General features: G+C 52.7%; 2 protein-coding genes across 3 annotated transcripts; one reads left to right on the top strand and one right to left on the bottom strand.

Annotated features, from left to right (window-relative positions):
* The first annotated feature begins 286 nt into the window (after window positions 1-286).
* SAMD4B (sterile alpha motif domain containing 4B) lies at window positions 287-20,482 on the top strand. 2 transcript variants are annotated; one of them, XM_039361960.1, is made up of 13 exons: window positions 287-515; window positions 9,503-9,934; window positions 10,775-11,260; window positions 11,756-11,998; window positions 12,217-12,326; window positions 12,570-12,656; window positions 13,010-13,316; window positions 14,179-14,264; window positions 14,378-14,496; window positions 15,766-15,964; window positions 16,931-17,054; window positions 17,412-17,495; window positions 17,994-20,482. In XM_039361960.1, the coding sequence occupies exons 2-13, from the start codon at window positions 9,739-9,741 to the stop codon at window positions 18,020-18,022; spliced, it is 2,070 nt and encodes a 689-aa protein (XP_039217894.1). In that variant the 5' UTR covers window positions 287-515; window positions 9,503-9,738; the 3' UTR covers window positions 18,023-20,482. The 2 variants fall into 2 exon arrangements, with proteins under 2 accessions (XP_039217894.1, XP_039217895.1); XM_039361961.1 differs by lacking the exon at window positions 287-515 and adding an exon at window positions 3,952-4,011.
* Window positions 20,483-22,899: 2,417 nt separating this feature from the next.
* LOC120316401 (suppressor of cytokine signaling 5-like) lies at window positions 22,900-26,160 on the bottom strand. Its single transcript, XM_039361957.1, has 2 exons — window positions 25,871-26,160; window positions 22,900-24,991 (listed from the first exon to the last, which is right to left on the bottom strand). Exons 1-2 carry the CDS (start codon window positions 26,080-26,082, stop codon window positions 23,671-23,673), a joined length of 1,533 nt encoding a protein of 510 aa, XP_039217891.1. The 5' UTR covers window positions 26,083-26,160; the 3' UTR covers window positions 22,900-23,670.
* Between the last annotated feature and the right edge of the window lie 234 nt (window positions 26,161-26,394).

Below are 26,394 nucleotides of genomic sequence, written 5' to 3'. Positions count from 1 at the left end.
CTCCGCCTCACGCCTCGATTTCCCGCCAGCTCATTGGCCGCCCGGGAGCACCTTCCGCACAAACCCCTCCCCGCGCGCGCTCCCCACCCCCAACGTCGCGATTGGCGAAGGAGCGTCCGGGGGATTGGCGGCGGCGGAGGAGGGATTAAAGGAAAGGCTGGCGCAGCGCCGGCCAATAGGCGCGCAAGGTGAGTGACGTAACTAGGCGACCAGGGCGAGTGGGTGGATTGGTTGGTTGGTCGGGCCGGGCCGCGCGCTCCCGGGCGTGCGTGTAGGCGTGCGTGCCGCCGTCTCGCCAGGGTGCGTCCCCACGTCGCCGTGCGTTGTGACGTCGCGCGCCCCCCCTCCGGAGTGTGTGGTGGCTGGAGCTGCCCTGCGCGTGCGGGAGCGTGCGAGCGAGCGTGTGAGCGGGCGCGCGCGTGGATGTATGTCTGGACGTGGGTCTCCGGGCGGGGGCGCGCGCGCGTGTGTGGAACTTGGTCTCCCCGGTGGGGCCGGACCGGGCCGCGGCGACGGTGAGTGGGACTGCGGGGGGGGGAGGGAGGGAGGGCGGCGTATCTGAGGCGACCCGGCCGAGCCCCACCCCCACCCTGGGACACCCCCCCTCCCGGGGGGTCCTGGGAGAGCGCCGGCGGCTCCGCCCCCGAGGGACGGGGTCTCGGCGGGCCCCGCCCCGTCCCCCGCTCGCTCGGTCGGAGGGTGACTCCGGGCCCCATCATCCCCAGCCACGCTTTGGGAGGGGCCCCTCCCATCGCAGCCCGAAGGGAGCGGCGGGCTGGACCCGAGACCCTTCCCAGACACCGAAGCCCTCCCTTCATTGGACGGTTGTGGGGGGGGTCGTTTCCTGGCTGTTATAAAGACCCCCCCCATTCGAAGCAGACTTTCCCTTCTGGGGGGGCCGAAGAGCAGCTGGAGGGGGAGGGCAGGGCTCCCCCAGAAGTGGGTGCCCCCCACCCATGAATCAGGCCCCCCTCCTCCTTGGGCACTGGAGCCCCCCCTCGCCTGCCTCCCTGTCCTCTGCTGAAGGGGCTCCTCCGGGTCTGCCTGGACCCGAAAAGCCCTTCCGCTTTTGGGCTGCCCCTACACTTCCCTGACAGCCCCCCAAAACAAATTTAATTTATTAAATTTATATGCTGCCCATCTCACTAGCAAGCAGCTCTGGGCGGCCTGCAATGCCATAAAGGTAGAATAAAAACAATTGCAGAATGAAAAACGTGAAAACATTAGGCATTAAAAGTGAAAGCATGAGAGTTAATAGTAAAGCGGGTAAATTTGCTGGGCTCTCTGCTCGGTCGGTTGCTCCCCCCACCCCCAAGAAGGAGTTGTTGTTAATTGCGAAGTCGTGTCCGACCCATCGCGACCCCATGGACAATGTTCCTCCAGGTCTTCCTGTCCTCTACCATCTTCTGGAGTCCATTTAAATTCACACCTACTACTGCTTCAGTGACTCCATCCAGCCATCTCATTCTCTGTCGTCCCCTTCTTCTATTGCCCTCAATCTTTCCCAGCATTAGGCCCTTCTCCAGTGAGGCCTTCCTTCTCATTAGGTGGCCAAAGTATTTGAGTTTCAACTTCAGGATCTGGCCTTCTAAAGAGCAGTCGGGGTTGATCTCTTCTAGGACTGACCGGTTTGAACGCCTTGCAGTCCAAGGGACTCGCAGGAGTCTTCTCCAGCACCATAGTTCAAAGGCCTCAATTCTTTTGCGTTCAGCCTTTCTTATGGTCCAACTTTCACAGCCATACATTGCAACTGGGAAAACCATGGCCTGGACTATACGCACTTTTGTTGGCAGGGTGATGTCTCTGCTTTTTAGGATGCTGTCTAGCCATATAGCCTCCTCCCAGGAGCAAGCGTCTTTTAATTTCTTGGCTGCAGTCCCCATCTGAGGTGATCTTGGAGCCCAGAAAAATAAAATCTGTCACTACCTCCATTTCTTCTTCCTTGAAGGAAGAGGCGGCTGCTTTTCCGGGTCCACCGGTTTTGCCCCCTTTAAAAAGTGTTTCTCTGGAAGGAAGGGTTGTTTTTTTTTGCTTTCTCCCAGGTCTAAATGGCTTCTGCTGAAGGCATCTGCAGGTGATTTGGGGATTATTTCCACCCCCCCATCTTTCCCGCAGATGGGAAACCTCTAAGGCTACAAATATATCTGGGGGCATTGGCAATTTCTGAAAGTTAAAAATTCAAATGTATGAGAGCAGGCAAAGAGCTTGGGGGGCTGACTGTGACCTTTCAGGTAACGGGGGAACCAGGACCACTTTTCTTCACGGTGTCATAAACAACTTATAAAGTCACTCGGATGTTTCCTTTAGGCGTCTTTTACAGGAAACATTTGCCTTTATTTACCTTACATGGGCTGCCTCATTGTTTTTGTCCTTATGTTGATTGTTGCCTCACATTGTTGCCTTGTGATGCTTTTCTTTTTTGTTCTATCACTCAGCTTGCTCTGCGTGATTATTGCTCGCAGGTTACTTCTCTAGGAGCTGAAATACTATTCTGTAGTTAAATGTCTATGGAGATTCTCAGTCATCGAGGTTGTGGTTGTCCCAAAGGCGCTTTTCAAAAGCAACTGGACTTTCTTGGTTTTTTTTCCTTGAAAAAACCTTTCACTTATCATGCAAAAAGCTTCTTCAGTTCTGTAATTACTTCAGCTCACATTGGGAGGGTTCACAGGTTCAACTTCAAGAGCACCCCTGGACTGAGGATTAGGGGTGACATGATAGCTGTCTTCCAATATTTGAGGGGGTCAACCTGTTCTCCAAAGCACCTGAAGGCAGGACAAGAAGACAGAGAGGGAAACTTAATGAAGGAGAAATCCAACCTAGAATTAAGGAGGAATTTCCTGATGGAACAGTTAATCAGTGGAACAGCTTGCTTCTTGGAGTTGTGGGTGCTCCATCACTGGAAGCTTTCAAGAGAAGACTGAACAACCATATGTCCAGGATGGTATAAAGCCTCCTGTCTTGGGCAAGGCGCTGGACTAGAAGACCTCCAGGGTCCCTTCCATTCTGTTTCTGTGTTTTTATCTTCTCCATCTGAGGAAAACATTATTCTGTTTTGCCAGCTTCTGACCATACGTGGTGGTGATGCCTTGTCTCAGTATGGCCCATGCACTGTGCTGCCAGGTGCTCAACAGAACAGGCTCAAGCCCTCTTTGGGATAGTGGAGACCAAATGCAAAGTGAATACTTCATATTTAGCTCTGGGTGCTTTGTAGAGGTAAAACTGTTCTAGCTTAATAGACTTCCGCATCCTTCATTTTAACCACCTACTTGTTGCTTGCTCTCTGATACGGGTTTTCTTTCATGAAATTACTAATGATGCTCTGACCTTTCTTCCTTGTTGATGAGGGATTTTTTTTTTTTTAAATGACTAGCCCATGTTTGATGGTTGTCTCTGGATCCAGAACAGAAAGTTCCAACTTCTGGAAATGCTACCTCCAAAGGCGATAAAGTGGTGGTAACCCCAAGATGTAAAAAGTTTGTTAATCTGTCTTGGGATCGGTACAGAGATTCTCTCTTGATCCTGAGTCCTGAAATGGATGATGAAAAGAGGATCCAGCTGGGTCAGTTCTTTGCAAAATTTTGATAGCTGGGAAAACCCCACATTGTAAAATTGGAGGCACACTTCAGTTTTGGCTTTTTTAAAACTCATTTTATGAATAACCCTTTAAGGTGAAAGAGCTGCTATTCTGCTTGCAGTTAAGTTCATAAGTTAGTGGCCCAGCCTATATGGAGGGAGTCCTCGACTTACAACCACAATTGAGCCCAAACTTTCTGTTGCTAAGCGAGACATTTGTTGAGTTTTGTCCCATTTTACGACCTTGCCAAAGTGGTTAAGTGAATCACTGCTGTTGAAAAGTTAGTAACCCAGTTATTAAGTGAATCGTGCTTCCACCTTGTCTTTGCTTGTCAGAAGGGGGCCAAAGACCTTGGGACACAGCAAAAGTCACAAGTAGGAAACAGTTGCCAAGCGGCTGAATTTTGGTCACATGATCATGGGGATGCTGCAAAAATGGTAAGTGTGAAAAATAGTCATGTCACTTTTTCCATGCAGTTGTAACTTTGAATGGTCACTAAATGAACTGTTGTAAATTGAGGACTACCTGTAACCTGTTCTCACCTAAAACTTAATTGTGGCTGTGCATCATTTAGCATATTGGGGCAGATTCGTGTTTTAGATTGAACCTAATAATCTTCTGGTGTCTTAACTTATATTAAGTACTTTGTAACTAGGCCCGCCAAGACAAGATAATAGCCTTATGAGATTCTACTCTTTTTTTTGTGGGTTTTAAAACTGGAACTAGAAAGCTGCACTAGATTAGAAATTTAGCACAGGTCCTAATGATCTCCGTCAATAAGAACAAAATTCCGTACTGCATGTGATGGCTGAGACTACGTGAGGCACACTAGAGGCCTATATTTAGCTGAAAGGCTTGTCCTACTTAATATCTATATTGTTTTATTGCCAATGACAGATGCCCTTCTATTGAAAGACAAAATTGTGCCATGAGCGCTCAATCAGATGCCGGGTGTCCATCCTGCCCCTTGATTTGAAAATGTTGGACTGCTTTCAGATCTTCAGATGGGAATGGCTCTAAATTGCGATTTATGGCTCGCTTTTTTTGGTCCTGAGAAAGCCCTGGTTAATGCAATGAAGTAATTTACAGAATAACAGACTTGGAAGGGACCTTGGAGGTCTTCTAGTCTAACCTCCCTGCTCAAGCAGGAGACCCTGCACCATTTCAGACAAGTGGCTGTCCAGTCTCTTCTTGAAAACTTCCAGTGATGGAACACTCACAACTTCTGGAGGGAAGCTGCCCCGCTGGTTAATTGTCCTCATTGTAAGGAAGTTTCTCCCTAATTCCAGGTTGCTTCTCTCCTTGATTAGTTTCCCTCCGTTGTTTCTCAAATGCTGGAAGAAGACTGCTATCATGTCTCCTCTAGTCCTTCTCTTCACTAGACTAGACAAACCCAATTCCTGCAACTGTTCTTCATATGTTTTGGCCTACATCCTCTGATCATCTTTGTTGCTTTTTTCTGCACTCCAGAATTTCTACATTTTTTTTATAATATGGTGACCAAAGCTGGGTGCCCTATTCCAAGTGTGGCTTTACTAAGACTTCATAAAGCGGTACGAAGACTTCTCGTGATCTTGATTCTATCCCTCTGTTGATGCAGCCTGGGATTGCATTGGCTTTTTTGGCTGCTGCCGCCCATGGTTGGCTCACATTTAAGTGATCATCCGGTAGGATTCCAAGATCCCTCTCACCGTTACTGCTCTTGAGCCAGGTTTCACCTAATCTATATCTGTACGTTTGACTTTCCTTGCCCAGCGTGGGTCATTCCACTTTGTGTTCTGTGTGTCCCAGACCGTGAGAACAAAAAAGCCACGATTGACAGGTTGTTGCTCTTCTCCTGCGTAGCTCGTTTGCATAGTTCTTGGCTGGCAAGCGCTGCTGCTGCTGCCATAGAGAACAATGGGTGTGTGTATGTGTGCTTTGGACGTGGTTTGTGCAGAGACAAGTCGGGCCAGCTAAAACTCCGTCTGTTTTTGCAAGAGAGGCGACGGAAGGATCGCCGTGTAGCAAGCTTTAATGGCGGTATACAGGGAGTCCTCGACTTACAACAGTTCATTTGGTGACTTTGAAGTTACAACAGCTCTGAACAAAAGCCACTTATGGCCATTTTTTACACTTAACGACCTTTGCAGCATCCCCATGGTCACGTGATCAAAATTCAGACGCTTGGCTACTGGTTTGTATTTATGACACGGTTGCAGTGTCCTGGGGGGGGTCACGTGATCCCCTTTTTGCCACCTTCTGACAAGCCAAATCAAAGGGGAAACCAGATTCACTTAACACCAACTTAACAGCTGCAGTGACTGACTTAACAACGATGGCCAGCAAGGTCGTAAAATGGGGCAAACCTCACTTAAATATCTCACTTAGCAATGGAAATTTTGGGCTCAGTTGTCGTAAGTCGAGGACGGCCTGTATAGGAACGGGCCACTCAGCTGCTGCTGCCTCTCTTCTTTGACGTCAGCGTGTCTTTTAAGGTGTCTACTGTCAAAGTCGGGGGTGTCCAAACTTGACAACCTTAAGACCTGTGGACTTCAACCCTCAGAATTCCTGGGAGTTCTGGGCGTTGAAATCCACAGGTCTTAAAGTTGTCCAGTTTGGGCAGCCTTGGACAAAGTTATTCTCATTTCTGTTTTGTGCCATGCAAGTCGATAGCCTGTCTAGGAAGAATAAGATTAAGCCTTGCTTTGCCTTAGAAGCTTCACCGGAATGGGCACATTAGAGAAAAAAATCTGACTGCTCTGCAATCAAAGTGTTGTTGTTTTTTTCCTCGCCCACCTAAATATCCTTTTTGCATCCGCAACACAACGAATATGCGTGCAAGTCTTCAAGGAATCCTCCTCCCTCAAAGAGGGCGGCATTAACGTTTCCATCTTAATCCAAAATAGGGACTCGTGCATCGCACGCGGGCAGCTAACCGTATTATGACCTCTTGCTCTGTTCAGAACAAGTTTCATGCTTTCCATCTTTGTATCCTCCCTGCTTGATCCGAAAGCAACGCAATCTGCAGGAATCACAATAGTGGCCTGCTTGAGACTTCCTTTTATTAAGCTCTCCAGCCTCCTTTGGTCTGGAAACGGGTGCTCCGTGGTATTAGCCCCCCAAGTGCAAACCGTGTCGTTTCTCTTGAATCCACTTTCTGAACTGGAAAGCTGGGAGTGAAATTGGAGGATCCTGTTGTTTTCTGGTTTACAAGTCCTATTTTTGGACCTGTGGCAGTGATGTTTCCTTGATTTTGATATGCAGGGTGAGAACATGCCTTATTGTGCCCGGAGGGTAACCACAACTCAGCTGCTTTGTGTTCTTTTGCGCCAATTAAACATTCTGCAGGGTGTTTTAGGGTAGCAAAATAGGCTTAGCCCTGCATTCTTGGAGTCAGTGGGGGAAATAGCCACAAGTGTTTGGTAAAGGATATTTCGGCTTAGTTGAGTCACTGTAACCTGACTAATTCTAGGTTTCTAGTCCTGGTTTGTTTGTATAACTGAAATACATTTCTCTGGGCAAAAATCTTGAGAGCAGATGTCAAAGTTTAATGTGCAAGAAGTTTCAAAATGAAACACAGGTTGTTCTCGGCTTAATTCATTTAGGGACTGTTGAGAATTATAACAGCATCAAAAAAAAAGTGGCTTAGGACCATTGTCACACTTATATCTGTTGCAGCATCCCTGTGGTCACGTGATCAAAATTTGGGCGTTTGGCCATTGGTTCCTATTTATGACGGCTGCCGTGTCCCAGGGTCCTGTGATCCCCTTTTGCAACCTTCCGACAAGCAGAATCATTGGGGAAGCCGGATTCACTTAACAACCGTGTTACTAATTGCAGTGATTCACTTAACAACTATGGCAAGAAACATAAAATGAGGCCAAAGCTTACTTAACAACTGTTTTGCTTAGCTCAGTTGTTGTCGTAAGTTGAGGACTGCCTATATCCTCTTTCCACCAAGTTTAACTAACCTGGAGTCACGCTCTCTGTTAGACTATTTTTTGGCTTGTTGTCTTTTTGGTGCTGTTGCTGGACCCCTCTTCCCTCTTCTATGCTCCTGGTCACTTCCTACCTGTGTGGCAAAGGGCCTCTTTTCCGTGAGTGTGTGACAGCAGCGGGTGGCATTTGGCGTGCTGCCTTCCTCTTTGAAGGTACAGTTAGGGCCAGCTGCCTCGCTGCCCCTCCAGACTCCTCCTGGTTGTTTTCTTTGGGGAGTAGGCTTGCTTCAGTTATCTTTAATTATAGTGCCCAGAGAATAGAAGGGCCCCAGACAGCCGTTTCCTCAGTCTATTCTTTCCCTTTCGTTTTTTTTATTTAAAAATTGCAGATGCTCTCTGTTTGTAGAACTGCTTTAATAGAAGTATAGTTTTGGAACCCACTTCTCCCTCTACCGAAACAGGGATGTCCGAACAAGGACAGTGTCCAGAGGCAACGGTAGCTGGGCTAGGCTTATGAATGTATTGTTTTTAATGGATTATTTCCTCTCTTCTGGGTTGTCCCAAAGGTGCTTTTTCAAGAGGCAACTGGACTTCCTTGGTTTTTCCTTGGAAGATGTTTTGCTCTCATCCAAGAAGTTTCTGAGAAGAACTGAAGAAGCTTCTTGGATGAGAAGCGAAATGCCTTCAAGGAAAAAAAGACAAAGTCCAGCTGCCTCTTGAAAAAGCGTCTTTGGGACAACCCTGGCCTGGTTGATGAGAATCTCCATAGACACTTTTCTGGATTGCTCTTGTCCTGCCTTGAGTTCCTGCATCTTAACCCAGACTGCAGAATTTCAGATTTTCTGTTTGTTCGCACGCTGGCTGGCTGGCTGACTTTGATTGGCAGTTAATTAGATTCATCCATCTCAACTGGCTTCTGTCTCCTTTGGGGGTCTTGGAGAAGTCATTTAAAGCTTTCACGATATTGCTTCTTGGGGCTGCATGATTTGCATAACTCTCTCCATTGAGCATCTCAAAATGCAATTTGTCGGGGATGATTGTCCTCACACTCTATTCTTTTTGACACTCATCCAAACACCGTCTCCCTAATTCCATGCCAGCTTTTTCTCTGACTAGCCATCTTTAATATGAAGAACGTCAGGTTCATTGTTCAGTGCAAATAATTCCCAATGTAGCTTAACACAAGAATTAAGAAAACACAGGTTTCTGGGCTTAGGTGCTCCTTAACAGAATAACAGAGTTGGAAGGGACCTTGAGGGTCATCTAGTCTAACCCCTTGCTCAAGCAGGAGACCACTCTATACCACTCCAAACAAATGGCTGTCCAGTCTGTTCTTGAAAACCTCCAGTGATGGAGCACCCACAACCTCTGGAGGGAAGCCGTCCCACTGCTTCATTGTCTTCACTATCAGGAGGTTTCTCCTTAGTTCCAGGTTGCTTCTCTCCTTGATTAGTTTCCCTCCGTTGCTTCTTGTCCTGCCTTGAGATGCTCTGGAGAATAGGGGGACCCCCTCCTCTTCTTTGGGGCAGCCCCTCAAATACTGGAAGACTGCTATCAGGTCACCCCTATTCCTTCCTTTCATCAAACTAGACATACCCAAGTCCAGCAACTGTTCTTATATTTGTACTGTTAAGTACACTGTTTTCTTTTTACATCTGTGTTTCATGTTCCCGGTTTGGGAATGTGCTAGATCAGCCTCGGCCACCTTAAGACTAGTGGATTTCAACTCTCAGCTGGCTGGGGAATTCTGGGAGTTGAAGTCCACAAGTCTTAACGAGGCCAAGGTTGAACACCCTGTGCTAGATAATAGAGCAGTGTTTCTCAACCTTGACAATTTTAAGGCATGTGGACTTCAACTCCCAGAATTCCACAGCCAGCATTGCTGGCTGTGGAATTCTGGGAGTTGAAGTCCACATGCCTTAAAATTGTCAAGGTTGAGAAACACTGTAATAGAGAAATGGGGAGCGATTTCCAGAGTATCCTATGTATTTCTCTCTCTCTTGTACAGGGAGATCTGAAAGGATCTGTCAAAGAAGAGGAATCCCAAAGGGCTTGCAGAGAACCAGGAGCTTCTGACCTACTTCTGTGCCACCCTGTTTCCCTGTTAGTGTGAAAATTGGTGTCGTGGTGCTGCCTAGGTGCTAAGCCCCCCTCCTTGAAAACATGTGAGGGGTGCCCCTTTCCCTGTACCTTCCTTGACCCCTTTGTGGGGGCGTTGCTGCTAAGGCCAAGGCGCTGGCCATCATGATGTTCCGGGATCAGGTGGGCATGCTGGCCGGCTGGTTCAAAGGCTGGAACGAATGTGAGCAGACGGTCGCCCTGCTGTCCCTTCTCAAGCGTATCTCTCGCACCCAAGCCCGCTTTCTGCAGCTGTGCCTGGAGCACTCGCTGGCCGACTGCACAGAGATCCATGTTCTGGAGTCAGAAGCTAACAGCGCAGGTAAGTCAGTGGGGTTTTTGTGTGTGGGGGGGGAGTTTGAGCTTTTTTCCTCATTAGCTTTTTGTTTGCATCCAGATAGCTTGCCCATTTGGGTACCGCTAATCCTTGCTTTATGACCATTCCTTTAGTGACCGTTTGAAGTTAACTTCACTGGAAAAAAGGACTTATGACCGTTTTTCGACTGTTGCAGCATCCGTGATCAGAATCCAGGCACTTGGCAACTGGCCTGTGTTGGTGACGGTTGCCCTGTCCCGGGGTCGGTCACGTGATCAAAATTTGCAACCTTCCCAGCCGGCTTCGGACAAGCAAAGCCAATGAAGGAAGCCAGACTTGCTTAATGACTGCATGATTCCCTTAACAATGGCAGGGATTTGCAAGGCCGGCTGGGGAATTCTGGGAGTTGAAGTCCACAAATTGTAAAGTTGCCTAGTTTGGAGAGCCCCGTCCCAGATCCTGCCGGCTGAAATTCCTTGGCTGAAGGGGTTTGCAGTGTATGCATCACACTGTTAAATATAACAGTCATGTATAAATAAGACCATATAAAAGGTAGGGTGGCGTCTGATAGGGCCTTTGAGGCGCCGCTCTTGTGGCAGCAAGTCAGCGATTGGCTCGTAGGCCAGGGGTGGGGGACGATGGCTCTTTTAGGACTTGTGGACTTCAACTCCCAGAATTCCTGAGTCACAAGTCCTAAGTGGGCCATCGTTCCCGAGGCCTGACGTAGGCCTTGATAGGAAGGATCCTGCCTCAAGCTTAGGGCCTTCCCTCGCAGACCCTGAAAGTGGTTCCTGTTCTTAAGCATCCGGTTTGTGTCACTCCTCCTCTCCTTCTTCTCCCCACCAGCCCTCATCAACCAGTGGCATCAAGAGCCCAAAGACAAAGTCGTCTCCCTGCTCCTCTCCCACCTGCCCCTCCTCCAGCCTGGCAACGCAGACGCCAAGTCCGAATACATGAAGCTTTTGCAGAAGGTGCTGGCCTACTCCATCGAGAGCAACCTCTTCATTGAAGAGAGCCGGCAGCTGCTCTCCTACGCCCTCATCCACCCGGCCACCACCGTGGACGACCGCAGCTCCCTGGCCCTTTGGCTCAACCATCTGGAGGAGCGCCTTTCCATCGGCTACTCCAGCCAGGGCAGGGGACGGCCAGACACGGCCTACCACTCGCGCCAAGGCTCAGACGACTGGCAAGGCCCAGTGGAGACGGGCCTCGGAGATCTGGGGCACGGCTGGCAGGAGAAGGCACCACGGGAAAACGGGCACCTGTCCTTCCACCCTGCCGGCTCGGTGTCCTCGGCCATCAATAGCATTGGGAGCAGCACGGGCAGCACAGGTTCGGAGAGGCCTTGCTGGGGGCGGGGGGGGGGTGGTAAATGGGGGTGTTGCCATCCAGGCTGGGATATGTGTGAGGAGCTGGGAAAACGTTTCATATTTCCGGATCAAAATAGCCTTTCCTGTGAAATACGTTCAGATCCCGGCTTGTGAGCTAGGAAACCTCCACCTGGGGGGACCCCTCCGGCCCCTGGACCTCGTAGTTTGGGTGCCAGCCGTCCAACCTAGAGCTTTTGTTGTTCGACTTTCTGAATGCCTTGGCCGTTTGTTGGGCTGAGGAGGCACAGCTTTGCCGGAGAAGCTCTTCCTCCAGATGAGAGCCAGTTTGGTCGGGGGGTGAAGGCACCTGGCTAGAGACCAGGAGACTGGGAGTTCTAGTCCTGCCTTAGGGACGAAAGCCAGCTGGGTAACCTTGGGCCAACCACAATGTCTTTCCCATAAGAGGAATGTGGTAATTTTGTGACCGGTGCGCCCTCCTCCCGTCTCTTCCTCGCAGCTCTTCCTTGCCAAATCCACCCCAGCCCGCTGAAGCGCTCCATGTCGCTCATCCCCACGGGCCAGCAGGTCCCCAGCGAGTGGATGAACATGGACGAGATGGGGGCCAGGTCGGCCTTCATCTCCGGCGGGGAGCACGCCCCCCTCTCGCCCCAGAGCAGCGTGGCTTCCTCGGGCAGCGAGCAGACGGAGGAGCAGCCCGGTGGTCGGAACTCCTTCCAGGAGGACGGCAGCGGCATGAAAGGTACGGCAGGTGCAGGAGACGGGGACCGAATCACTGCCCCCCAGGTCCGAGCCGGCCAGGGTGGAGAAGGCCAACTCAATAATATTTCTTGCTTCACCCCAAAAGGGTCTCCCTGAAGCTTCTGCTGGAGGGCCGCAGGTAGTCACTTCCCTGGTGCTCTTCTCCAGGAAAGGGGGCTTTGGGCACGGGGGTCTTGACTCCTCGGTCCTTTCCCACAGATGTTCCCTCGTGGCTGAAGAGCCTCCGTCTCCACAAATACGCAGCGCTTTTTTCCCAAATGACTTACGAAGAGATGATGACTCTCACGGAGCAGCATCTGGAATCGCAGGTACTGCGGGGCAGGGAGGAGAGCAAGGAAAAGGGGGCTGCCCCCTGCCTGACGGGGGTCTGCTCCCTGCCTCGTTCGAAAGGCTGGCATTTGGGTGGTGCCTGGGAGAGCCAGCGTTGTTTCCAGTTCCTGTGACTTTGGTCGCAGGGGCGTCCTTGCACTGCGACGCCATGCACCGTCGCGGGGGCCTCTCTGAAGACGTGGAAAGGTCTGAATTCAGTTCTCTTCTTCTTCCCCGAACAGAATGTGACCAAAGGAGCGAGGCACAAAATTGCCCTAAGTATCCAAAAGTTGCGCGAAAGGCAGAGCGTCCTGAAGTCCTTGGAGAAGGTGAGGGAGCTGTTGAGCGGGCCTGGGATTCCATGGGCTTGTGTGAGTGGTTCAGACTCAGAGCAGTGGTTCTCAGCCTGTGGTCCGCAGACCTCTGTGGGGCTGTGATGTCACGGGGGGGGGGTGTCTGTGAAGCCTTGAAGAGACGTTAGGATTTAAATCTTAAGTCTTGGGGATCCGTGGCCACAAAAGGTATTTAAGGGGGTTGAAAACCCCTAGTCTAGTCCAATTTTTCTCAAACTCGGAAATGTTAAGATATGTGGACTTCAACTCCCAGAATTTCTCGGCCAGCACAGCAGAATTCCAAGGGGACCCTTCTCCTTTGTTTTGGCCTCCCCCTTTTTTCTCTCCAGGACATTTTGGAAGGGGGGAACTTATGGAACGCCCTTCAGGAGCTGCAGCAGATCATCACCACCCCCATCAAGGCCTTCCACGCTCTGCAGGCTGCGGCCGCATCCAAGGAGGCCCAGCCATTGGCCGCCGAGCCGAGGGGGGGTCCCAAGCTGGCTCTGGAGAAAAGCAGCAACAGCACCGAGGGCAAGGAAGCCACCGACGACCCCTTCCCGCCCCCAACCGGCTCTCCGTGCGATGGAGAATCCGGAGCGGCACCGATCGGCGAAGGGGACATTGCAGGGCAGTTCACTCGCGTGATGGGTAAAGGTGAGCTCTCTGGGGCGGGGGGGGGGGTTGTCCCCCAGTCACCAGGACAGGTTAGGCTGACTTTTTTTGGAGACAACTTCAAGAAAAGTAGAATGTGTGGACTGCGCTGTGGGTGTGTTTCCCCCATATGGAAAGCTCTGTCTCGTCAGCTGCTCTCAACGTTCCCAAAGTTTAGAGGATGGATGAGGTGATGTTTCTTATTGATAGAATATTTGTTGCTCAGATGTGAACTGTGGGATCCTTGGTGCTCTGTCAGCCGGGTTGTTTTCTTCCAGACGTCTCATGATCCAACTAGATAATATCATCAGTGCCCCATTCCTACTAGCCCTGTTGGGTGTTATCTAGTTGGATCACGAAACGTTTGCAAGAAAAGCACAAGCTCAGAGTCCCAAGGAGCCCACAGTCCTCGTCCTCCCCCTCCCCCTCCCCCACTCCATTGTAGCACTGATGTTATCTGGTTATCAGATGTTATCCAGAGGAGGAAGAGCAAAAGGACTCCGGGATCTTCGGAGCTCTCTGAGCTTGGTGGTTTTCTTCCAGACGTATCATGACCCAATGAACATCATCCATGCACTCTGAGCTTGGTTGTCAGTGCACTGATGATGTTACCTAGTTGGGTAATGAAACATCTTCAAGAAAACCTCTAAGGAAGCACCAAGGACCCCTCAGATATTTCTTATTGTGCCTTTATGTTGAATTTGGCTTCTGGTTTACCAGCTCTGATATAAACCTTTGGGAGTTGCTTGAATTTAGTGGCATATAAGCAAGACAAACAGTGCCACTCCAACCGGTCTGGTTTCTCCACCTCTCCAGAACCCCTTTGTAACCATTTCCTCCTCCTTCTCCTCCTCCTCCCTCACAGTGTGTACGCAGCTGCTCGTCTCCAGGCCGGATGAGGAGAACATCACCAGTTACCTCCAACTGATAGAGAAGTGCTTGATGCACGAGGTAGGCCTGGGCGTTACGGGACACACACACACACACACACCCAGAGATCGGCCGTCTGAGTGCTGATTCTTTACTTTCACAACATGGCTGTCTTTCCACCCCCCTCCCGTCAGGCCTTCACCGAGACCCAGAAAAAGCGTCTCTTGTCCTGGAAGCAGCAGGTCCTGAAGTTGCTCCGTACATTCCCGAGGAAGGCTGTGCTGGACATGCAAGGCTATCGCCCCCAGAAAGGGTAGGTCAGGACACCATTGGGGTGAAATGCGAGCAGGCCGTCCAGTTGGGCACAAGGAACTTTCTAGGCCGGTTAGAGAGCTCCGGGCTTTTTTCTGTGGACCAGGAAGGAAAACCCTGCAAGGTTGGCCAGACTAAGAAATGGACACCGTGTAGATCGGGGTCCTCAACCTTGGCAACTTCAAGACTTGTGGACTTCAACTCCCATAATTCCTCGGCCAGGCAGAGGAATTCTGGGAGTTGAAGTCCACAAGTCTTAAAGTTGCCAAGGTTGGAGAGACCTGGTGTGGACCTAGGGCTACTTTTATAGGTATACTAATAGTTTTAACTCTTCTGTTGTGTCCGAGCCTTGGCGACTTTGTGGGCAAGCCTGTCAAGCACAGCTTCTTTCAGTTGTTGGCTGTTCCTCTTTGTATCGGCTTTGATGGCATCAAGCCAGCAGGTTCTTTGCTTGCCCCCTCGTTCTTGACCGTGAACCAATCCTAGCCTCACCGACACCTGTGCAGGAGCAGAATTCAGTTCCAAAAATGTACTCGGAGTCTTTCAGAGCTTTCTGAGCAGCTGTTGCACTAGCTAACATTATGACAAGTGAAGGGCAACATTGTCGGTTTGCGGTGTCAGCCTGCCACGCAAATGACACTTCAGAGATCCTTTGTGGGAAACCAGATCGCTGTCGGAACTATTTCCCAAGCCGCCGGCTTAAACCCGTAAATCCTGATGAGCTTTGCCGCTGATGGCTTGCGAAAGTGAATTCAGCTCAACAATAGAAATGGCTTTCTTTTATGCTTTGAAATGACAGGGAGATTTTTTTTTCATTGAACGATGCTTTCATATCTAAGGGAAGCTGTCACTTTAGTTAACAACAACCAAAAAAGCCTTCAAGTGCCCCTGTGCTATTGTGAGGTTGCAATATGCAAATGTAAACTGCTCAATTTGGGGCCTTTTTTAAAAAGAGGGGGCTTCATTGACCCATCCCTATTCAGAGTGAGGAAATTTGGGGGGGCTTCCCTGCAGCTCCTCCTAGCTGGGGTCTGTTAGCTCACTTTGCTCTTTGCGGTTGGGATGGGGGGGAGTCAGCAGTGTTGGAGGGCGGGGGAGAGAAGGCATCCAAGGGTCCAAGCCCCTTGAGGGAGGGGCCGTTCTTCTGAGCTGGTTTAATGGCTTGGGCTCCCGTGGGCAGCCAGTGGCAACGCTTTGGGTGGTAGAGGAATTCCAGACTCCACCAGGGTGGTCTGGCCACCGATAGGATTGACTTCCTGTGTTTTTGCAGATGGGCCTTTGGCTCCAACTCTCTCCCCATAGCTGGATCTGTGGGGGTGGGAGTGGCCCGCCGAGGACAGAGGCAGTTCCAGATGCCCCCCCGTGCCCTCCCCCCAAGCCGCATGGGGATCCTGAGTCCCGTGGGGATCGGTGGAGTCTCTCCACGGCACGGTCTGACCAGCCCAAATCTGGGGAGCCAAGGTCGGCAGGTAAGATCCGGCTTAATTTGGCAGAATGCCTCGGAAAAATTGCTGCCGGTCAAGAGGTGCCTTGACTGGGAGAGGGTTGGGGGGGGGGAATCTTCGGCCACCGCCCCAGAGTGAGTCCGCCCCCTGCTCTCTCCTTGCACCGCCCTTGGTCCACCACACAGGAGCAGCCTCTGTCAACGGCCTCTCGCCTTCTACCAAGACCTCTCTGTCAGCCAGGTTGCCTGTCTCTGGGATGAACTGTTTCTGTTGCTTCAAGTACAGCCCCCTGCTCAAGAGGCAAATGGCCGTCCGGCCTCTTTTTAAAAACTCCCAGTGATGGAGCGCCCACGGCTTCTGCAGGGAAGCCGTTCCCTTGGTGACTTGTTTCTCACTGTCAGGAAAGCTCTGGTGTGGATAGCCGTGTTCCAATATCTCAGGGGCTGCCACAAAGGAGGGGGGAGGGGGGTCCACCTATTCTCCAAAGCCCCTGAGGGCAGAACAAAAAGCAGCGGATGCAACTAAGGAGAAATTTCATAACGGTGAGAACAATCAATCAGTGGAACAGAAGTTGTAGGTGCTCCATCGCTGGAGGTTTTTAAGAAAAGACTAGACAGCCACCTGTCTGAAATGGTCTAGGCCAGGGGTAGGCAACCTTGGCTCTTTTATGGCTGGTGGACTTCAACTGCCAGAATTCCTGAGCCAGCAGGAATGATAAAAGAGCCAGGGTTGCCTACCCCTGGTCTAGGCTCTCCAGCTTGAGCCGGGGGTTGGGCTAGAAGACCCTCAAGGTCCTTTCCAACTCTTACCACTCCGTTGGGATCAAGGAGTTACGGTTGGGTGAGACAGAGGAGATTCTCTTGCGGCATCGATGCTTGGCTTTGCATTTCAGAAAGATTATTTATTCCTACTTCATGTGTCTGAACCGCCAGTCTCCCCAGAGAGGGCCTCTGAGATCCTGTGCCAACGAGTTTCTTTCCTGTCCCGTAGAACCTCTGGTTTGCCAATCCCGGTGGCAGCAACAGCATGCCCGGCCAGAACCGCAGCTCAGTCCAGCGGACCCACTCGCTGCCCGTCCACACCTCCCCTCAGGCCATCCTCATGTTCCCACAGGGTGAGTAAGCCGGCCCCTCCGCCTGTCACCTGCGTAGGAGGCGTCCGTCTTCGTCCTGCGGCAGGGGAATCTCTTGGGAACGCTGCTCTCGGGATGGGATTTTTGCCCTGGAGCACCAGCCCTTCCTTAAGCGAGGGGTTAGGTCTTTGGGTGAGGGTCTGCGAAGGGCTTTCTCCTCATGTTTAAGGATCGGCCCCCATCCTCTGTCCTCTCCCTGACTTGAGCAAATTTGCGGCATCTGTATTTCACCACGGCTCCTAAGCCCCAGCCACAGGCCGTGCCACCTCCTCTGTGGACCGCCAGAGCCACCCACGGCTGTGCCTGATGGTTCTTCTGATCTTTCCTCCAACCTCTCAGATTGCCAGCTCCCTGGAACGGATCTGGAGATCAACCCCACCTTGGAGTCCCTGTGCCTGAGCATGACGGAGCACGCGCTGGGCGGTAAGGAACCCTGGGCTTTCCCTGAGGGGGGAGGGATTTTTGTTAAGGTCTGGAACAAGGATTGGGCGACACCCATGTCAGCAGTCTGACAGGGCAGTCCTGCCCGCTGCTTTCTCTCAGCTTGGCCTACTTGCAGAGTTATTGTGGACAAAAATTTAGAAGGGCCACATGCACCAATTTGACCTCCTGAAGGAAAAGTGGATATAAGTCTAAGCAATACAGCAGCGCTCTTCAAAGTTGGCAACTTTCAGACTTGTGGAATTCAGCTCCCAGAATTCCTCAGCCAATGTGCCAGGCTGAGGAATTCTGGGAGTTGAAGTCCACAAGTCTGAAAGTTGCCATGGTTGGCCAGCCCTGCTCTAATCTCTCTTTGTGTGGGATTTCCTGGTTATACCCAACCTGAGAAGACTCCAAGATCCCCAGGACATCAAAGCCCACCCCCCCACCCCCGTGTCTAGAAAACACCCGTGACCCTAACCCCTGTCCTCTCTTTTGCAGATGGGACGGACAAGACCTCAACCATCTGAACAAGCTGGATCTGCGGGCATATTATGAGAAGCTTTAGGATGGCTGTTTTATTTTTTTTTCTCCTCCCATTCCTTTTTTTGTTTGTTTGTTTTAAACCCTCCCCCAGGGGTATGTCACTACGGGGGTAGCTGAATAATTTTTTGTTTTCCTCCTCTCCCCCCCCCCAAAAAAATCCCTCTTTCTCCAGCATTCCTTAGCAGCCAGAGGAATAGAGGAGAAAAAAACCTGTCACTACAATCTTTACCATCTTATTGCGTTCTAATATTTTTTTTCTTCTATTTTTTATTATTCTTATAACTTCAGATATTGGTTTAATATTTTGATGTACAGGGGAGGTGGCGGTCTCTCCGGTTTAACGTGCAGATGCAGGGGCCTAAATTAGGCCCGGTATAATTCTTTTTCCCGATTTGTTTTCCCTCTCTCGGCCCCCTTCCCTCCTTTCCAGTGCCTGCCTACCTCTCCCTCCTTCCCTTCTGCGTAAGGAAGGAACAGGGGAGGTAATCCAAGAGGACACCTGAGTAGAAACAGAGTTCACCCCCCCCCCCCTTGTATCGGGGATGTTGGGGGGGGGAATGAGACAGGCTGGCAAACCAAGAACCATTTTCACCGCTAGTTTTGGGTCTCTGCAGGGAGGAGGAGGGGAAGGGTGCAGCAGGTGACTTGTAAAATTTTAAAAGTGCCTCTATTACTTGCTTCCACCGAGACTGGTGAGTGGGGTGGGAGGGGGACCCCAGGGAACGGCCCAGGGAGGACGGGGGTGTCCAGCACACAATTGGGGTTCGTTTTCATTTTTACGCTCTTGAAACAACCTCCAGCTCTTTGAGGAACCGGGCGGAGTAGCTTAGGCCTCTCCCAGAAATAGCGTGGGATTTTTTTCTGAACCCCTTCAGTTCCTGCCCGGTGAGGCTTGTTGTTGTTGTTGTTGTTCTTTTTCTTTTTTAAAAATGTGGCAGTATTAAGCCTAGTTCTGTTGAAGCAGTTTGGGTGGGTGGAGCGGAGGTCACCAGTTTCAGAAGCCGAATTCTCAGTTGAGCTGATTTGAGTTCCGGGCACGGCTTCCAGACCCTCTTTACTCTCTTCCCTTTCCCTAACCTCCCTCCCCCCCAGGTCAGGTTGTGGAGGGGGGCAGGGAGGGGGTAAATGGTCAGAATACCTGTGCAGCATCTCCCAAAACTGGTCAAGAGTTTTTCTCTAGTTCAATCGTTGGGGTTGAGTAATTGTGTGTCTTCCTTTGTTGAAAGGGGTGATAGGGAGAGTGTGAAGGTAGGACCAGGGCAAACTGGCCATAGCAGGACCTGAGGACAGGGTGTGTGAGGGTGCGTGTGTGTGTGTGTGTGTGTGTGTGTGTGTGTGTGTGTGTGTTCCCCTCCACCCAATTTCCTGGTACTTAGCAAAGTTGAGGAGCAGAAAGGGTGATATTTGCAAAGCCAGGAAGAACTTGATCAGATGCTGGCATGCAAGTGATCCAGGATCATCGTGGCTAATTGGGACTGGGAGGGGGGAGGAAAGACTTTGGGGGTGCATCCCAGTGGGCTACAAGATTTGGGTGAGGGTTGTGGGGGGGCGGCATCAGGCCGGACACCCACCTTCGCACATCTCCAGCCGGTCTGCGCCGCCTTGTTTACAGTTTCCTAGTTTCGGATAGCTTTACTGCAGGAGGGAGGGGAGGACATTGCTACCTGCCCCCCCCCGCCTTTCCCCGGGGAGGCAGGGCCAGGAAAGACGGGGCAGGGCTGGACTGGCAAAGACCAGCCTTACCTCTTGATTGCAGGTCCACGTAAGCAGGGTGAGAGGACGAGCGAGGGTGGGTGTGCGGGCTTCACAACTGGGGGGCAAGGGTAGTTTGCCCACTAAGGTAGGGGGCTGGGGGGCGTCCTGTGGGTTCTGCCCCCTTCAGCTGGGCGTGGTGCCCCTGCTGGGGGTGGCAGCGTCTCTTTGTAGCCCCTCCCCTGTCCACCAGCGTCAGCCAGTTCTTAGGTACCGAATTCTCGCCGAGTCCCCTCTCCCCTCTCACACCGACGAGAGCTGTTCGAAGTCTGAAAAGCCTTTTTCCAAAGTGTATACCGAAGAGTAGTGTACAAAAACAAAACGAGACAAAAAAATGAGAAAAACAAACCAGACAGAGCTACTGTATTTCTTAAAAAAAAAAAAAAAAAGTAGAGAGACAAGGTTCCTGTTTGAAATAGAAATGTTATTTTAGATACATTTTATTATGAATAACTTTTGTTATGACTATGGCTGGTAACCATGAATACGTTATTTAAAAAAAAAACACACACACAAAATGTTTTACAAAAAAAAAAAAAGATCAAATTCTGACTTTAGATTGCTTTGTTGGACTCCTTTGCTGCTTTCCCCCCCCCCCTTTCTGGTTTTTTGCTTTGTAAAAGGCATATACAGAATTTAAGCATTAGTCCTTTTTTTATTAACCTCTATGATAAAGCTGTGCTTATTTTGTATTATTTTTTTAAGTGCTTGGTTTATTAGGGTTGGGGAGGGGGTCTTGACTCAGCTCGGTATTTCGGTGGCCTTAATGGAAGAGGCGGCTGGAGAAATTCAGCAAGGGGGTGGGAGGGGGGCTGCTAAAAGATTGCCTTGCTCTACCACTGGGGTCCCCAGGATGGCGGGCTCACCGAGATTAATCCAATCATCGGGGTCTCATCCTTTGCAGTGAGCACCTAATCTGGGGTGGGAGGTATTTAAAGATAGGTCTGACCACCGAGTCATTTTCGATTGGGGAATATCTGGGTTGTCTACCTTGGAGGAGGGGCTGGGCAGCCTGTTGAAGGAAGAGCAGCTTCTTCGGACCGACTGAGCCCGCGTTGGGGCGTGTCGGGTGTGAAAGGCGCACAGGTGAAGATCCAGTTAAGCTGATATATTGCTAAGGGCCTGTGCGCAGGAATCTTCTGTCAATAGTTGGCATCTGCTTGGAGTTAGATATGGGGCTATACTTAGTTCACTTATGGCTATGTAGGGATGCCAGGCCAATACCTCTTTTAACTCCGCCCCCCAGGTTCTCCCTACAGTGCTTAGACTTATATACCACTTCACAGTGCTTTACAGCCCCCTCTAAGCAGTTTACAAAGTCAGCCTATCGCCCCCAAACAATCTGGGTCCTCATTTTACCAACCTCGGAAGGATGGAAGGCTGAGTTGACCCTGAGCAGGCCAGGATCGAACTGCTGGCAGTGGGCAGAATTAGGCTTAAATCCTGCACCACCACGTTTCTTAATGGCACCTTCAAGCACAGCATTTCCCAAATTTGGCCATTGCCAGGCGTATGGACTTCAACTCCCAGAATACTCATCAGTGGACATGCTTGGTGGTGGAATTCTGGGAGCTGAAGTTCATAAGTCTTGAAACTACTAAGCTTGGATGCCTGCAGTCTATAGAGATTTGCCTTTTGAAGTTCCACTCCTGCGTTTGCCTTGGAGGGGTCCCAGGGTCAATGTCCAGGCTCATGGGGTGGGGGCTGGGGGTTTCCTCTGGGATCACCCCCCCTGCTCCAGCCAACGGGAGGGGTGATAGCTTCGGTGATGCTTCCCCCAAATCACTTCTCGGTCTCACTGAACTTTAAGGACCCCCATTCGCAAGTCCCTTGAGCATCGTCCTAACTTGGAACAGTCACTGAACGAACGGTCGTAACTTGAGGATGTCCTGTATTACAAAAGCAGTGGCGCCAAATGAGCTTTCTATCATGTTAGCCAATTGCCATTGGCGAGTTCATCAGCCTTCCTCTCTATAGGAATGCTCGGGGACCCGTTTTTTTAATACATTTTAGCACACGTGGCAATCGTCACATCAATTTAAAGGCCCCTGTTGTGATGGATAAGTTTGTATACGTGACAACCCAATTTGGGGAAAATTTATCCTAAGTTGGGACGCACTGTGTTAGGTGGACATTTTTCATCTAACGGGCTGGCTTAGCAGCTGTAGGAAGCCAACCTCAGTTTGTTCTCAACACGGGCAACGATCTATCAGGACTTCCTTCTATGGCACCTCCATAACAGTTGCCCGGGGGCATCGGTCCCTTGGCAACACCTGCCGCCTCCCAGTCTTTTGGGCCCCCTCTCCCTGCTCAGCCAGACAGCCCCTCCTGACCAGGTCTCAGTTTGGGGGGGGGTCCCTTTCAAAAAGCAAAGTCAGGCTCTCGAGCCCCCCTGTACTGGGAGCAGAGTTGCAGGCTGCTTGGACACCTTGTTCCCATCAGCCCTGGTTTTTCACAGTGGGGGAAGCTTTGGGGGCTTCCCCCCCCTCTTGTGAAATCATCCTGGCTGAGAAGGCTGGGCACGAGAAATAAGCTTTTCAGGGGCCACCAGGCTGCTTGTTCAGCCCCCTTCCCAACATAAGAGGAAACTGCAGCACGACTGGATCAAGGAGGTTTTAATGATATACAACGGTGCAGAGCAACAGGTTGTGAAGGAAGCCGGACAGCAGGAGTTCAAAGGTGGAGACTTTCACAACCACACACCCAGGATGCCTCCCCAGGGACAACGCAGGTGAGGTTTCTGGATCTGTGGCGACCGTGTCGTGTCCCTCGAGGCGAGACGCTTGTGGTTCCCTCTGCTGCCCTGCGGCCACCAGGATTTGGGGTGCTTTTGAGATCTCCCCAGAGCAGCAACCACCAGTAGTCCTCAACTTATGACTACAATTGAGTCCAAAATTTCTGTTGCTAAGCGAGACAAGTGAATTTCACCCCATTTTACGACTTGCCACAGCTGTCAAGTGAAGCACTGCAGTCGTTAAGTTAGTGGCACGGTCGTTAAGCGAATGGCTTTCCCCCATTGACTTAGCTTGTCAAAAGGTTGCAAAAAGGGATCACGTGACCCAGGGACATGGTGACCATCATAAATATGAGCCAGTTGCCAAGCGTCTGAATTCTGAACATGTGACCACGGGAGTGCTGCAACAATTGTAAGTGTGAAAAACTGTCATAAGTCACTTTTTTCAATGCTTCAAACGGTCACTAAATGCACTGGTAAGTCGAGGACTACCTGTACAACCTGGAGGAATGGAAGAAGCGCAAAGAAATGCGGGATTGTGCCGGAGGCGGAACCCAACAAGGGGCACCGGCTCCCCACCGGACGTTTGTGCTCAAACGCCTGGCTTGGAACAGCCCTAAACCCCCAAATGTTGTGCTTTTTCTCAGGAAGGAAGCGGAGGCAGCCGCAGAGCCCCTCAGCAAGAGCCCACCTGTTGGGGTGAACCTCCCCAACTCTAGTGGGGGAAGGGGGGCCCTCCGGCCTTTGATGCTGCCCTGACTTCTGAATTCCGGTTGACTGGAAGTCCTCATTTTTTGCTCTGGCTTGCAAAGTTTTTGGGCCTCCGCCACAGCCCAAAGTCTCTACAACGCTGGATTTTGCACCCAAATTGAAAAAGGCCTCTGCAAACACCCTTGTGCTCACAACCCTGGGAAGGAGTGGAGGGAGACGGGCCCGGTCTCTCCGCCCAAATCCTGCCCAGATGTGCCGGGCTGCCATGCTCAGTGTTTCCAGCCAGCATGCTAGCTAGGCGTACCAGCAAATGGCGCCCATCCATTCTGGAGAATGCCAGCTAAGAGAAGACGGGTTAAGAATAATAATTGTCACGAAGGAAAAGCAGGTAGAGTTGGGAGGCTGATCGGTGGTTGGTGGTCCTCAAAGAATGGATCAGGTGCCCCAGGTATCCAGGCGCCGCACCCTGACCCTCTGCTTATAGTGGTACTCTTTCAGGTACTCCTTCAGCACCCGGGGCAGCGGAAGGTGCCCGATGCCGTCATAGGTGGTGCAGGAGGTCACCACGGCTCGGCAGAGGTGCTGCAGGCCAAAGGGGAAGGTGCGGTGGACGGGGATGGAGAGCAGCGGCTCGAAGAACATGCAGACGCTGGGGTCCTTGTAGTGCTCCAGGAGGCCGCTCACGGTGGGCGCGTGAAAGACGCTGGGGTCGTGGACGTCGAAGCTGAAGTTGTGGTTCCATTGCTCGATGCGGGCGTGGAGAGAACGGCCGTAGCGCCGGAAACTCACAGAGAAGAGGTAGTCCTCTTGGGCCGAGTCCCGCAGGAGGAAGGTGCCCTCCGGCTTGCCCTCCAGCAGGGACTCAGCTTCGTAGCGGTCCATCACACCCCAGTAACAGGAGAGTTGTGTCAGCTGAAGCAGGTCGGGCACCAGGCAGTGGATGTAGTCAATCTGGGTGTGCACCCGCAGGCCTCCTCGGACCTCCGGCAGCCCAGCAAAGGCCGACTCCAGCTCTTCTTCCTCCTCCTCCTCCTCTTCATCCTGCTCATCAGTGGCGGTCAGCACGGTCCGGCCAGGCCCAGCCAGCTCGGTCATGCCGTGGGCGAGCTTTGGCCCCAGTTTGTAGAGAGGGTTGATCTGCGCCGTCACCTCAAAGGTATGGATCAAGGCGTCCGGTGGCGGATCCACGCCCTGCTCGATGCTGATGCGGCGGCGTTCCCTCAGGCGGTCATCTTCGTCCTCGGGGGGCAGGGCAACCAGGCCCTCATGCTCGGAGACGGGCACCGTGTGCTGCTTGATCAGCTTCCACGTGCGGGCCAGCTCCGAGCCGGGGGGGAAGGGGCAGGTGTCCAGCATCAATTCCCGGAGGTGAATTTTGCGCTGGGAAGAGAGGTCCGGTGAGCGCGACAAGCTCTTGATGGGGAAGCACTGCCCTACGGCGGCTTGCAGCTTCTGCCGCAAGGAATGGCCCAGCCCCTTGGCAGGCTCGGGGTATGCCCGCCGTGGGCCCTCCGTGGCTGGCTCCACTTTGGAAAGTCTCTCTGAGGCGTGGCTGGGTCTGGACTTCCCACGCCCAGCCCTACGGCTGCTTGTGCCGCCATCCGGCTTCACTTTAGGCCGAGCCCCCGCTGCCCTGTGACATGGTCCCCCCGGCAGGGGGCACGCTGAAGGGCTGGCGCTCCTCCCGGGCACTTGAAGAGACGGCTGCTGCTCTTCAGGGGACGGGGCAGACCGACAGGGCCGCGATGATGCTGAGCTGGAGAAGAAAAAAGCAGAGTGTCAGTAGCTGCCCATCTGCCAGCAAAGCCCCCCCCCCGCCATCCACCTCTTTCACCCCAAAATCCAAAGGAGGGTTGTGGAAGTTTCTGGTGCCAAAACTTCCCAAGGAGGCAAGTCGCACCTTTCCCGACTGGCCCGTTTTAGGAAGAGTCATGGGCTTTGTAGTGCCACCACTGGCTTCGTCCCGGAGTGGCCAGACTCTAGGAGGCTTTGGCACCCCAGGATCGCACCGCCCTCCTCCTCCTCCTCCTCCCACAACCTCCGCAACAACAAGCGGCTCTTTGTGCGATGCTAAGCCAGCTTGGGCCCCTGCCCCGCACCGGGCCGCCTCGCCCCCCCCCCCGCCAGAACGGCCCAGTTCAGAGGCCGCCCGAGTCGCTCTGCAAAGCCAGAGAGGGGCCAGTCCCGAGGGGGGGGTCCCTGCAAGGGCTGCCCGTCTGCCACGGAGGGGGGTTCCCGGGAGGAGGACCGACCCGGGTTTTCTTTGCAAAACGCCCCCACCCGCCCCCCGCTCTGCCACCCCGATTGCGCGCCGATCCCCTCGCCGGCTCCGGGCGGCCTCGCCAAGCAGGCTTGGCAGACTAAAAGGGGAGGGGGCCTCTAGGACGCCCCCCCCCGGCCGGCCCCCTCCCCCTCCCTGCCGGAGACCCTCCTCGGGGCCCGCCGGCTTCACCCCAAAGACCGCCGGAGAGGCCAGCCCCGCCAGGCCGCCCCCAGCCCCGCTTGCCGGGGGGCTCCACGCCCGCCTCGCCCCTCCCCTCCCCGGAGGAGCCCCCTCTCGGCCGCCCAGCCCACGCGCCCCGCCGGCGACAGGCGACCCTCCCCGAGACCCCCGGCCCGCCCAGGCCCCGCGCACCCGCCGTCCATGCGCCCCGCCGCCCGCGCGATCCGGAGGGGCTGCGGCCGAGGCGGACACTTCCTGGGTGGCGGCGCGGAGAGGAAGCGCCACCGAGAGCGCCGCCCGTCCGGCCGCAGAGCCGCCTCGCCTCGCCCCGCGCAGCGCTGGAGGCGGAAGGGAAGGCGAGCAATGGAGAAGGAGGAGCAGGTTGGAGGAGCTGAGGGACTCATCTTCTTCTGGGAAGCCCATAAAGCTCAGCTAGGTGGAAGGAAGGAGTAAAAAAGGAGGCGGTTACGAGCCGAGAGCCCGTCTCCCTTGGGAAGCCCATCATGCTGGGCAAAAGGTGGGAGGAGGAGATTGGAAGACTTGAAAGACGCCCCTCCTTCAGAGACCCATAACGCTGAGGAAGGAGGCAGCAGCCAAGGGGCGCCTCAGCTGGAAGAGCGGAAAGACCCGCGGAGCGACCGATCCCCCTGGAGAAGCCCCGTCCGTGTGGGGGCCAAGAGCCGGCAGGGACCCCAGGAACCCCTCCCCAGCGGGCC

The sequence above is a fragment of the Crotalus tigris genome, unplaced genomic scaffold (genome assembly GCF_016545835.1).
Source record: "Crotalus tigris isolate CLP2741 ecotype Arizona unplaced genomic scaffold, ASM1654583v1 scf7180000019364.2947544272:3078424, whole genome shotgun sequence".
Taxonomy (NCBI): domain Eukaryota; kingdom Metazoa; phylum Chordata; class Lepidosauria; order Squamata; family Viperidae; genus Crotalus; species Crotalus tigris.
This window is presented reverse-complemented; position numbering and strand designations above follow the sequence as displayed.